Source organism: Aethalodelphis obliquidens, unplaced genomic scaffold, assembly GCF_003676395.1.
Source record: "Aethalodelphis obliquidens isolate GAN/ISIS:26980383/991018 unplaced genomic scaffold, ASM367639v1 scaffold3, whole genome shotgun sequence".
Taxonomy (NCBI): domain Eukaryota; kingdom Metazoa; phylum Chordata; class Mammalia; order Artiodactyla; family Delphinidae; genus Aethalodelphis; species Aethalodelphis obliquidens.
Window position 1 is genome coordinate 78760272 of NW_020837947.1, and position 14095 is coordinate 78774366.

At 42.6% G+C, this 14095-nt stretch overlaps 2 protein-coding genes across 3 annotated transcripts in view; one reads left to right on the top strand and one right to left on the bottom strand.

The window, feature by feature from the left end:
• The first annotated feature begins 787 nt into the window (after positions 1-787).
• The window catches only part of OOEP (oocyte expressed protein), a 20642-nt gene continuing 7334 nt past the window's right edge, over positions 788-14095 (top strand). The window contains exons 1-4 of one of the 2 annotated variants that reach the window (XM_027092518.1): positions 788-3350; positions 3572-4204; positions 4399-4578; positions 4914-5264. In XM_027092518.1, coding sequence (XP_026948319.1) covers positions 3655-4204; positions 4399-4578; positions 4914-4993 — 810 coding nt within the window. In that variant the 5' untranslated portion in view covers positions 788-3350; positions 3572-3654 and the 3' untranslated portion in view covers positions 4994-5264. Of the gene's footprint in view, positions 3351-3571; positions 4579-4913; positions 5265-14095 lie in introns of those variants that run through there. The other variant, XR_003429876.1, reaches the window with a different exon arrangement.
• The window catches only part of KHDC3L (KH domain containing 3 like, subcortical maternal complex member), a 1415-nt gene continuing 1121 nt past the window's right edge, over positions 13802-14095 (bottom strand). The window contains exon 3 of the mRNA XM_027092526.1: positions 13802-14095. This exon is cut by the window's right edge and continues 208 nt beyond it. Within this exon, the coding sequence (XP_026948327.1) occupies positions 13900-14095 (196 nt within the window). The 3' untranslated portion in view covers positions 13802-13899.

The window sequence follows — 14095 nt, forward strand, 5'->3', positions numbered from 1 at the left end:
TGACACATTCTATCCAGAGTCTTAAATGCTTCTACATTCGTTCTCTCATCAGTTATCTCCATGATGATACAACAAAAAGGGCAAGAAGATCTTGCAATGCAGTTGGCCATGCAGACAGCTGAGCCATCTCCAAGCAGTGAAGACCTGGATCTTTGGCCTTCCCTGAATTCGTCAACCTCCAGCAAATGAGAGAAGTGTCAAAAACAGGGGCCAAGAAACTGAATATACAGACAATGGCCAGACTAAACATAAAAATAGAACTCTGAGCCACCATCTTCAGCATGCAGTCCAGGAAGCCAAACAACCCCTATGGCAGCAACACAAGATGTCCAGGACTTGATTAATAACTGACAGCTTTGCTAATTTTTGCCTTTGATGTCAACTGAGGACCAACTGGGAAAGCCAGATACGCACCCCCTAACCAATCACATACGATGCCCCGCTTCTAGTAAGCCCACCTACAGTTTCCCCAGGCCCACACCTACCCCCTTCAGGCACACCTTTTTTCCACTTTATAGAAAGTTTTCCCGCTCCTCTGCCTGCTTCTGACACTCCGCCAAACACAAGTGATGGTGGCTGACTCCCTTTTACTATAGCAAGCTCTGAATAAAGAGCCTTCGCTTGTCCCCACTTGGGTGATCTTTATTTCCACACAAGATAATCCATGAGTTGATACTTTTTGAAGTTGTATATAGGATAAGTATATTGGTCATTCATTTATACTATCTTCTCTACCTTTGTATGTTTGAAATTTTCCACAATAAAAAAATTTAAAATATTTCAAAAATGTCAATGTCATTAAACAATAATAACAGCAACAGAGAATGACTCTATATTAGCTATACATTATTGGAAAAATTGGGGAAAATGAAATTGTATCATATATTAGACAACCGTATTAGACCAACGTTAAATTTCCTGAGTGAATAATTTCGTATGGTTATAGAGGAGAATGTCCTTGTTTTTAGGAGATAATGTTGAAGTACTTGAGATAAAGTGTCATGATGCCTGCAACTTACAAACAGTTCATGAAAAAGGATGTGTAGGTAGAGAAAACAAACGAAGCAAAACATTAACAACTGGTGAAACTAAACGAAAGGTACTGAGTGTAAATTTAATGTTCTTATAATTTTTCCATTGGTTTAGAGTTTTTCAAAATAAAAAAGTTGGTGCAAAAAGAGCACAATAAAATACCTGTAATATTACAAAAAAAATAAAAGCAAAAACTCCCAGATCCTTATCTATACATTTTTTTAATGGAAGGATAACTGAAAAAAACTAATAATAGTTAACTATATCAGGGAGGAGCAGACAGGATGGATGAGAGGGGATTGAAAACTAGATTCTTCAGAATGTACACTGTCCATAATGTTTTAAAAAGGTACTTTGTAAATTACTGTTATATTCCAAATAGCCTGTCAGTGATGATTTTCATTTCTTGCTTTACTTGAGTATTATTTAGTAGTGTGGTATAATATCTCCTTATTTATTAGTTTACCCATCCATCCATCCACCCAGGGGAACTGGTATACAGTTACTGTTTGTAAATGCACCTAAACATTACAAGATTGTCCTCTATTGTTCAGAATACAGCTTTTATTGTATTCTTTTTCTGCATAATTGCTCCTCGTCTGACAGTGATTTAATATCTCCTTATTAGTTTATTTTCCTCATTTTGACCACTTTCCTCTAACTATCTGGGACGTACTCTTTGATGTTATTCTTTGGTACAAAACAACTGGGTTCATTATACTTTGTAACATTTTTCATTGTATAGAGATGTCGTCTTAGGAACTGAAGATTACAAGAAGTGAAGTGATGAAGAACAAAGATTCTCAATGAGAAATTACAAAACCAGTTCGCTCATATACTATTGACTGAACCCAAATACCCTCAGACTGGTTCTTCGAGGGCTAAGCAGATAAAATGAAAGCAAGCGATCCCCTGGAAGTCTTCTTGCTAGTATTTTAAAATTTTTTATGGGGTGCAGAAATAACTTGCATTCAGTCACACACTTGAGATAAAGTGTCATGATGCCTGCAACTTACAAACAGTTCATGAAAAAGGATGTGTAGGTAGAGAAAATAAACGAAGCAAAACGTTAACAACTGGTGAAACTAAACGAAAGGTACTAGAAAATGCTGGAGCCAGTATTCAGATCATGACTCTGTCCCACCAATCAGAGTCAAAGCAGGAAGCCTTGGAGGTACAGAGTGACAAAACTGATTCATCTTGTCAGATTCTGCTAAAGACTAAAAACCTTACAATTCTGTTTTGAAGCTGGCATGGGTCAGCTAATACAACTCAAGGCTTGCCAAGTGTAGGAAACTTAACATGGGGGTCTCTGCATAAGACCCCAAATGACTACACTTCCAAAACAAAACTGAATCGGAAATAAACTTTGCCATCCACATGAGAATGCCACAGGAAATTTTCTTGACCTTCCCTTTTCTCACATATGTCTTGATCTAATGATGAACTACCACAAACCAGCCTTGTGGCCAACTCATGCTACATGCAGGAGTCTGAAATTTTTCAAGGATGTAATTTGAAGAGGCCTCAAGTTGGATGCATCCCGAAGAGAATGGCTCAAGGAAAAAATTATCAGTTTATAAAAGGATGAAATCATATCCCTACATTATGCCCGATTTAAAAAATTAACCCCAGGTGGTTCAAGAATTCAAACGTTATGATGGAAACTTCAAAAGTATAGTGAATGTCTTTAGACCTCAGGGCGGGAAAGGATTTCTTAAGCAAGACACAGAATGTACTTACCCTAAAGACTGATAAATCTGACTATACTAAAATTAAGAATTGTATTCATCAAAAGAAACCTTAAAGAAGGCGAAAAGACAATTTAAACTAAAAAGATATTCACAGTATACACCATTGAAAAAGAATTAGTAAGAGATTAAGGGAGAATATATGAGAGAACTTTCATACACTACCTTATATCCTCAAGACTTTTTTTTACAATATGTATGTATTATTATGTTGACTTTTTAAATTAAATTGAATAAAAATATCCACAAGTTAGATTCAATATCTCCTCTCAGACAACTGCTGAGGCCTAGATGATGCAGATGAGGGAATTCAGTACATTAGTACCATCCCCCTTATGTAAATAATCGACACTTTACGTGAAAAATATTTAAAAAACAAACACTTCGTAACTAATTGTAAGAACAAAGTCGTTTGTACAGCAGACGCTGTCTATTCTAAAACAACTACCAAACTTGTAGAAATGCACTAGGAGAAGTATAAGAACACGCACGGGTGACACACCGATTTCAGGACATGATTTCCTGCGGCGAGGGAAGGAAAGGTCTCCACCGACATCTGTTTGAAAGGTGAGAGAGCGGGGCAAATGTGGGAAATATTAACATCTTGTTAAATGGGGGGTAGGGGGGTACATGAGTGTTTGTTATACAACTTTTTTAAATGTGTGAAATCTTTCACAATTTAAACTTTTAACTAAAATTAAGAACATTGGGAAGAAATGTGCATCAACACTCGTCGTCTCTTAATTTTGGAAATAAACGAGATTTGTCTCCACTTGCTACGTTTCTAGAATGCCCACGTCTGACGTCTGTATTATAAACACGACGCACTTGTTTGAATGATTCTGAAGCGGTAACGAACCAGAGGCAGGAGATGAAAGAGAAGATGCACATTCCACGAGCCCGCCCTCGGCCTTACCCTCCTCGGGCGCAACCTTTGAACCTGGACCGGGCCTGGCTGGGACCCCGCTCCAGCCAACCACACCGTCCATCAACCCCGGCGCCTCGGGGCCGGGCGTTACCTGACCGGGCGGCGTCTCCGAGAGCCGCCGGGGTTCCGGGCGGAGGAGAAAGCGGGGCAACGCCACGCGTGGCGGTACGCAGAGCCCCCGCAGCCCTCGCCCACAGGGCCGCCCGGGAGCAGGGCGCAGGCGCACCGGAGGGGGCGGAGCCGGCCGCAAGCCGTAAAGGGCCCAACTTCGCGCCTCCACAAATCCCGCGAGAGCTGCTTGCCCCTTACCCGCTGGCTGCCGGTTCGAGCATGGTCGACGACGCGGGCGCCGCCGAGGGCCGGGGGGACGGGCTGCTGGGGTTCCTATTTACGCCGCCACGGATTCGCTCCCGGCCGTGGTGGTTTCCTGTGCAGGAGCTGAGGAACCCGCTGGTGTTTTCTTTGGAGGCGTGGCTGGCCGACTCGATCTTCGGTGCGCGACCCGGGGCGTGGTGGTGGCCCCCCAGTCGGGAGAGGCCGCCGAGCCGCGCTCCGCAACCCTTTCCGGACGCGCGGGCCGCGTGTGATGCGCTGTGCCTGGCTTCCTGTCCTGCCCGTTCTGTCCCCTTCGGGCCAGCTCCTCCTGCCCTTCTCCGTGCCCCGCTCAGTCTCTCCTTTCGCGTTCAGGCCCGGACCGAGCCGTGGTTCCGGAAATGGAGTGGATGAGCCAGGCCCTGCTGACGGTGGACGCAGTTCACGCCGGGAAGTTGGTGGAAATCACCGTCTTCGGGCGGCCAGCTGTCCAGCGCCGGGTGAAGAGCGTGCTCCTGAGCCTGGCGTCGAGTCACCGGGAGAAGCGTGCCCGAGGTGAGGGGCATGGAAAACGTGCGTGGGGAGGGAGCCACGGGGGAGCCACCTGGCCATACCTGGTCTGCTCACAGCCTCCGTCTTCCCAAAACTCCCAGTATGCTACACGTGGTCCCTGGGCATCCCTTGTGAGTGGAGTCCAAGCAGGACCCTGGGAAGGTAGGCTGAGATGGGATGCATTCAGGCCCCTCACTGCCCGTGCCAGCCTCCGCTTGGTCGCGCCGCTGTTTCCAGGTCCTAGGTTCAGAGCTTCCACCCCGAAAAATGATACTGCCAGCACACATCCACCCCCATGAAGGAGTAGTTTGAAGCAGTGAGCATTTTTCCTTCTCCAGCTGAGAAGATGGAACAACTCGAGGAGTTCTTGAAGGCCCAGGCACCAGGTCCCCAGGTCCCCCAGAGTCCTGTTGCATAAGTGTTCTCCGGGGCATGAGAACAGTCCTCCTTCTGCTACTAAAGTTCAGGAGAAGCAAATATCCTTAAATCTGTGCATTTATTTTTTTCCTGTATCTTGATGGACAGTGGTTTGATTCTTTTGCTGCAAACGTGAGTTTGTAGTGCCCTTCTAGTAAATAAATGAATTTCCTTTTTTCCAATGGCATAAAGATCTTGGCTCACTCAAAATTAAGCAAATTTATAAAAGATTGACTCTGTTCATTCATATCTTGATGTGAGAGGCTGATAGGTGGAGGGTTTATTTTTGTTTTTTTCTTAGTTTCTATCATTTTGAAACTACTAACCCTTTTATGATTTTATGGTCAGAGTCAGGCCCTCATGCACAGGGGGCAGAAATGCAGGGTCAGTCTGCTTTGGGTTTCTTTTGCATCATTTGTTCTCAAACTTTAATGTGTGTAAGGATCACCTCGAGAGCTTGCTAAAACACAGTTTCTTAGCCCCTTTTCCACTGATTCTGATTCAGTACATTGAGCCCATGAATATGCATTTCTAACAAGCTGTTAGGTAATGCCAGCGCTTCTTCTCTGAGCCTCTCATTTTTAAGCAGGTGTTTGGTTCCTGAGTAGCAACCAGTGGGCCCGTGTGTTTTCTTGGAGTGGAGTCTCTGACCATGCACGTGGGTGGGCATTCCAACATGCAAGCTGAGGCGATCAGCATTCATTCTGCTGGTGCTGTGATTTACCAGAAGGAGCCATGGTAATGGGCAGCTTGTGCATTGGCAGGTGGCCTTCCAGCCGGCTGTCTCCTCTGCCCCCCTCCCTAAGCAGGTGTCCTGCATGGGCTGGGTTGTTTTTCCATTACCCTTTACAATGCTATGACCAATCTGTGCAAAACAGTTCCAATCCCATGGTGCTTCCACTTTCAGGAAGCAGAATTCTTGGAGGAACGATTGCCAAGAGCTCTGTGGCGTTAGACACAAAGTTGGAGTTGATTTAACTCATACAGTTTCTTCACCCCTTAGCAGTGATGGATTCTAGCCGTTTGCAAGGATTTTAAACACACAGATACACAAATCTTTGATTACAAGGGATATTGAACGTTATTCTACTTCACGTTTCTGTTAAACGCTTTTATACATTTTTCTTTATTCATTTCTGTCATTACTTCTTTCAACTCTGAAGATAAGGATTTTTATTATCTGTAAAAGCTTTTATAACAAATAATGGTCCGTTACACCCAATACTGTCTACCCCTTTGCTTCTCAAATTTTTTGCATACAGAAAATTTTTATTGTATGTAGTTAAACCAATTACTGTTTTCTGTGTGATTTTTTCCCCTCATCTTCCATTTTACATTTAAGCTTAGAGTGCCTACTTTTTCTCCTTTTGTAGAAATTTGATGAATATTACTACAGGTTTTTCCTGGTGGGATTTTTACGAAATCATGAAATATTTTTGACTGTTCAACATTTGGAGGAAGAGGATTATGCTTAATACTTGTCCCGTTTTCCAAAAATTATTCAAAACTAAGTTAGTAAATGATCCTGTTCTCTATCCTTTATACACGTTAACATATTGAAGTCTTAACCCCCAGTACCTCAGAATGTGACTGTATTTGGAAATAGGGTCTTTAAAGAGGTAATTAAGGTAAAATGAGGTCATGTGGGTGGGCCAGTATGACTTTTTTTAATAAGAAGAGTAAATACAGACACAGATATGTGCATACACAGAGGAAAGACCAGGTGAGGACACAGCAAGAATATGGCTATCTCTGCAAGCCAAAGAGAGAGGCCTCAGAAGAAACCAAACCTGCTGACACCTTGATCTTGGACTTCTAGCCTCCAGAACACTTAGAAAATAAATATCTGTTGTTTAAGCCACCCAGTTAATTATTTTGTTACAGTAGCCCTAGCAAACTAATGCAACATTTAATATCTAAAAAGGGTAGTTGCTCTGTCATTCTAACTTTCAGAATTTGGGAGTAATATTAGCTATATATTTATTGATAAGAGCTTGTATCACATACCAGGCCCTTGAGCTAAGCACCAAAGTAGGATTCTTAGAGCCTAAGTAAATTGCTGAGATCACAGAGCTAGGACTTGGGGGTGGGTGAGATTTGAACCAAAACGTTGAGTCTAGGATCTTACCTCTATAATATACTTTCCCACGTGCTTTTATTTTTCTCCACAGCTGAATTTCAGCTCATTCTCTTTGTGTGTGTGTGTGTGTGTGTGTGTGTGTGTGTGTGTGTGTGTAAGAGGAATTAGAATACACTTAATTTGTTAAGACTCCACAGTATTTGTTATTCTTTTGAGGGACAAGACAATGTTTTTTTTTTCCTAACAAGTTGCTAAGGTAGAAGTATCTACTAGTACCACACTGAAAAATAGCATTGTTGATTTTTCTGATGATAAACATACTTACATCCTCAATATTTTTAAATAAGGCAATTTAAAAAGTATTAAAGTAATTACTCAAAAAATCTCACTGCTCATATAGTCCTTTCCAGTAGCTTTCCATTACTCCAAATATTTCTCTATAATTTTAGTAAACATCTTATTTATGTATAGCATTCCATTCATACCAAAACCATGTTCATCCACAGTGTGAAAAGATTCATCAAACAATACAAAGGGGACACATGCATGTAGCCAGCAACCAGAGAAGAAAAGATATTACCAGCACTCCAGAAGCCCCCATTTTTGCATCCTCCCCAAGGATAACTACTGTTGTGACTTAACTATAAATGGACTCAATCTAAGATTTGTCCATGTTGCCAGCAGGTGTAGTTCCATTGCATGAATAAACCTTAATTTAGTTTTCCATCCTGTTGATGTGCATTTTGGTTGTTTCCTATTTGGACTTATAATGAATAGGGGTACTATGAAAATTGTTGTACATGACTTGGTGCATGCGTATGTGCATTTCTCTTGAGTATATGTCTGGGATTGGAATTGCCGGATTATAGGACGTGCATAAGTTCAGGTTGCTAAGGTGATTGAACCAGTTGACTTTCAGCAGTGTATGGGACTTCGAGTTGCTCTACATCTTTGTCAACAGTCGATTTTTATTTTGGAGAATTTAAGTATTAGTGCTATTGCACTGCAGTTTTAAAAAATCTAATCACTTAATTGGTTCCATAATATAAAATTGTGAGTGTACAGTTCGCTTTCTCTTTTAGTAAACTTACGAGTTGTGCCACCATCAGCAGAGACCAGTTTGGGAACATTTCCATCACTTCACAAAGTTCCCTTATGCCTGTTTGCAGACAGTCTGCTGGCTGTCTCCACAAAGTTGCCTTTTCTGAACATTTGAGATAGGTAGAATAATATTCAATGTAGTCTTCTACCTCTGACTTCTCTATCTAGTTGGACTGTCTCTGCTTTTTGATTGGGGGATTTAATGCATTCTAATTTAATGTAATCATCAGTATGATTGGATTTCTGTCTGCCATTTTGCTTTGTTTCCCATCATGTCTTTTGTTTTTTTTCTCCATTTTATGTTAGATAAATTTTTATACACTTTTTTTTTAAGATTTAATGTTATTTGTTTTTGACTGCGTTGGGTCTTTGTTGCTGCGCATGGGCTTTCTCTAGTTATGGCGAGCGGGGGCTACTCTTAGTTGCAGAGCGTGGGCTTCTCATTGCGGGGGCTTCTCTTGTGGAGCATGGGCTCTAGAGCAGAGGCTTAATAGTTGTGGCACAGGGGCTTAGTTGCTCCGTGGCATGTGGGATCTTCCCGGACCAGGGCTCGAGCCCATGTCCCCTGTGTTGGTGGGCAGATTCTTATCCACTGTGTCACCAGGGAAGTCCCTGTGTACACTTTTAAAGTGATTTTTTTTCGCCTTTGTTTTGCCTTAGGGATTAATAAAAAACTCATTACATTCTGCTTCAGATTAGTGAAAAGGAGGGAAGGAGGAAGGAAAAACAGTTGAATAAGTGGAGACACTATGTTCTTAGATAGCAAAGTCAAGTGTTGCATGTTTGTGGTCTGTTCTTCCCAGAACTCAGTGCAATTCCAATTATAGTCACAACCAGTTTTTAGGGGCTGAGGCTGTAGGATGAGAGTCCTTAAAGTCTGATTTTACATGTGATTCAGAGGGACCCAAAAAGGCTATAATAAGGGTTTTTTGGGGGTTTTTTAAAAATAAATTTATTTATTTTTGGCTGCATTGGGTCTTTGTTGCTGTGTGCGGGCTTTCTCCAGTTGCAGCGAGCAGGGTCTACTCTTTATTGCGGTGCACGGGCTTCTCATTTCAGTGACTTCTCTTGTTGCGGAGCACAGGCTCTAGGCACGCGGGCTCAGTAGTTGTGGCTCGTGGGCTCTAGGAGCGCAAGCTCCAGTAGTTGTGGAGCATGGGCTTCGTTGCTCGGCGGCATGTGGGATCTTCCTGGACAGGGCTCGAGCCCGTGTCCCCAGCATTGGCAGGCGGATTCTAAACCACTGCGCCACCAGGGAAGTTCTATAATAAGGTTTTAACTAGGGTCTAGTAAAATATTCTGATTAGGTAAATAGGGCAGATGTGTATTAACTAAACCGAAGTACGCAGGTGGACATAACAGAAATAGCCTGTCACTTATGCTCCACAGCTATGTTCCCAAGATTTCCAGAGAACCCATAAACAGCTGAAATTGTATTCTTTGATACCTTTAGTGAGCACACTCAAAGACACTGTCCACACTAAATTATTTGCTACCAACCAGTTTACCCTGCCCCCAAAACGTGTAGACAGGATTCACTCTTCTCAAACTGCCTGCGGTCTTCTTTCTTGCTTACAAATCCTGCTCTTATTTTTTGATGTTTCCTCATGGTTAGATCTAGGTTATATATTTTTGGCAAAAATACTGGGTAAATCATATTGTGTCTTTCTCAGAGCATCACATCAGGAGGCACATGGTTTGTTTTGTTTTTTCCCCACTCTTAGTGATATTTTAAAAGGCCATGTTTTGATTAGAAGTGTGGAGTTGAGAAATTCTGATGAGGGAAATAGTGCCAACCTGGTGTAACTACAGTGGAGTGGCAGGAGGACCTGGGGCAGACTGTCAGCGTGTGCTCCACAGCTGAGCCCAGACGTTTTCCACACAGTCTGTCAACAGTGAACCTTTTTCTTTGGTGCCTCTAGTCAGCCTATTCAAAAACTGTTCAGACTGGGGCTTCCCTGGTGGCGCAGTAGTTAAGAATCCGCCTGCCAATGCAGGGGACACGGGTTCGAGCCCTGGTCCGGGAAGATCCCACATGCCGCAGAGCAACTAAGTGCGTGCGCGGCAACTACTGAGCCTGCACTCTAGAGCCCGTGAGACACAACTACTGAAGGCCACATGCCGCGAGTACCGAAGCCTGTGCGCCTAGAGCCCGTGCTCCTCAACAAGAGAAGCCACCGCAATGAGAAGCCCGCACACCGCAACGAAGAGTAGCCCCTGCTCGCACAACTAGAGAAAGCCCTTGCGCAGCAACAAAGACCCAACACAGCCAAAAATAAATAAATAAATTAAAAAAAAAAAACTGTTCAGACTGACCTCTTTACTAGCCCTCATACATTTTACCTGCAAAAATGTACAAATAAGAGTCACTGTTTCCAGAATTCTTTAGTTTTTTTAACTTTAAATAATTGAAGTATAGTTATTTATAATATTATTATTAGTTTCAGGTGTACAACATAGTGATTGAATATTTTTATAGCTTATACTCCATTTAAAGTTATTACAAAATAATGGCTATATTTCTCTGTGCTAAACAAGAGATCCTTATTGCTTATCAATTTTTTAAAAATATATTTATTTATTTTTGGCTGTGTTGGGTTTTTGTTGCTGTGCGTGGGCTTTCTCTAGTTGTGGTGAGTGGGTGCTACTCTTCATTGCAGTGCCCGGGTTTCTCATTGTCGTGGCTTCTCTTGTTGTGGAGCACGGGCTCTAGGCGCACGGGCTTCAGTAGCTGTGGCATGTGGGCTCAGTAGTTGTGGCTCACGGGCTCTAGAGCTCAGGCTCAGTAGTTGTGGAGCACGAGCTTATTTGCTCCACATCAGGTGGGATCTTCCCGGACCAGGGCTCAAACCTGTGTTCCCTGCATTGGCAGGTGGGTTCTTAACCACTGTGCCTCCAGGGAAGCCCAGGAAGCTCGCTTACCAGTTTTATACATAGTAGTTTGTATCCCTTAATCCCATCCCCCATCTTGCCCCTCCCACTGCCTTGTCCCAACTGGTAACCACTAGTTTGTTCTCTGTATCTGTGAGTCTGTTTCTGTTTTGTTACATACATTCGTTTGTTTTATCTTTTAGATTCTACATATAAGTGATAACAGTATTTGTTTTTCTCTGACCTATTTCACTAAGCGTAATACTCTCTAGGTCCATCCACATTGTTGCAAATGGCAGAATTTCATTCTTATGGCCAAGTAATATATCATTGTGTGTGTATACATATATATATATACACATATATATACATATATATATATATATATATATATATACACACCACATCTTCTTTATCCATTCTTCTATTGATGGACACTTAAGGTTGCTTCCATATCTTGGCTATTGTAAATAATGCTGGTATGAGAATTGGGATGCATGTATCTTTTCCATAGGAGACTTCTGTAGTTTCTGCCTTCGTTCCTTGACAACTTCCATGAATGGCCTTGGGCCTCAGTTCCCAAACAGAATCTTCCTATCTAATCTCCATCTTCTTTTAATGGGTAAAATACATTCTTTTGTGTATATAGTATCCATGTCGTTTAAGGAATAAAATGAGCACTACAGCATACCTTAATAGAATAAGATCAATATTTTGGGAAGCCATCTGTATACACCTTTTCCCTCAACTAATTTTGTATGCATTTTAATAAATTGCAAGACTGCCAATTGAACAGTGAGTAGGTTAGCCCTCTCAGATATTAAAACACTGTATAAAGATACATAGTTAAAACAGTGGGGTAGATAGAAAAAATGACACACATGGACGTAAAATAGACTGGTAATCTTGAGTTTGGGTGAGTAAAGCCAAAGTAGCTTTCGTACCATGTAGTATGAAGATAATTGGCATGGCTATTTTGTAGGGCAGTTTGGCAATATAAAATCTGAAAGGGGCTCATTCTTTAACCAGCAGTTCCACTTCTAGGAAGTTCTCTTAGGGAAATATTCCAACGTGGACTCAAGGATGCACGTAGAAATTCAAGACAGCAGTTTGTAATTGAGTAATTGGAGAAACAAACTAATCAACCACTAAGGGAAGGGCTAAATCAAACGGTACCCATCCTGAGAAAAATCATGCTGCTAGAAGAAGGGGAAAAAAGGTGTGTACAATTACGTAAAAGTGCAAGTTAAACTGTTACTTCCGTAAGACAGTAAGCTTGAAACGGCAGATAGGAAGGTCTGGGGACTTTGATCTGGGTGAAAACTTGGATGTCACTGGTCCATGCCCTGCTTGGAGAGGAAACCAGTAAGGTTTTTTTGTTTTGTTTTTTAAATCAACACTTTATAGGCATAAGGAATTTTACCTAAGTGTCATCACATCTAAATGCTTTTATTTAAAGTTCAGTCTCCTTTTCTTGGCTCATCTCCAACCAAGGATGTTTACTGTATCTTACCATTTTCTTTCATAAAATCATCTCAGACATGTCTATGTGTGTATATATAGGGTATATTAAACCTAGTTTCAGGATAGTCACAGACTCCTAAATGTTCCATTGGTTTGCTACCTGCTGTTCAGTAATCTTTCTTGTAAAGGACAGAATTTGATGCTCTGGTCATGTGGGTACTACCCAGAGGGGAAAAAAATCAAGATTGAGTCTTAATTCTACTCTGATGTAGCCTCAGTTGAAACTTTGAGTCTGCATTGATTTTGAGTCTAAATGTTTAAGGTTCACTCAGCCTTGCCTCTTCTGAAAATAGTTAATAGCCTATTTGTAAATTCAGCTTTGCATCTTTATTTCCCTTGTTATAAACTAAAGGCTTATTCAAAATTGGAGTCATCATTACTCGTGACCAAAGGGTCTACAGTAGACATACCACTCCCTGCTCTTTAAAATTAGGTTTCCTTGGATTTTTAAAATGAAAATTTTCATAGCACTAAATTGACTTGTGCTATTTAAAAAAAAATGCTAACACCCAGCTGTCAACAGTTTACTTCTAGCCAGGGCACCAGCATCCCAGCCAGCAGCCAGGAACAGGAAGCCAAACTGATAGAGATGCTACTTCTCTCTGTGGTGGTACTCATAGTACAACATGTGAGTCTATAAAGTTAACATGTTGTACATCTTAATTTACACTGTATTATATGTCAAATATATTTAAATTTTAAAAAGTGACAAGGAGGGCTCCCCACTGCTGCGGTTACTAGTTAGCAGGGAAGAGTCACCAGCACTGCTTGTGTCTCGCTGGCTCCAAACATCACTGGAGGTCGAGTGACCCGGGCAGGACTTGGAGATGACAGCTGCGCTGTCCTGGCCATTTCAGTTTTCCCCTAGTCGCCAGCAGTTGCCCGAGCTGGGAAGTCTCTGCTTGTAGCGCTATGATGTGCCCACCCGTGAGGCCCGTTGAAACCAAGTTTTCGCATCCCTTGTCTCTGAGTAGAAATATCTCAGGCTTGGAAAGGTTTCCCATGAGGACAGACTCCACGGCCGGAGAGGTCCCTCACCTTGCAAAGCCAGATGCGCGTGGTGAAGGAGCACAGGGGAAGCACCTGCCCGAGGCGCGAGAGACTGCGGCCCGGGCGGCTAGAAAGCTCTCACCTGCCTCTGGGTAGAAAGCCACCTGGAGCAGATAGTGGTTGCTGGAGCGACGTGCCTGTCTCTCCCCTTCCCCCTGCCAATTAACAGACGTTAGGGAAATTCGATGCTTTATTAGAACTCTTTAGATTCGTGTTTGCAAACATTTAACAGGGAGTGGCGGGGAGCGGGGAAGCCAAGAACAACCCACACCATTCTTTTCTCAGCTTCTGCAGCAGGATAGGGTTCCAGGAGGGGCTTCCACTTTGACCTTGCCTGGCTCTCTTGCTCCTGGGCCCGAAACGCGTTCAGAACCTGGTAACCGGACCCTGGATAGCTTCGGAGAAGCTCTGGGTGGCCGCCTCCCGGGCTGCGCCGGGGGACCGCTGGGTGGCCGCCTCCCGGGCAGCGCCGGGGGA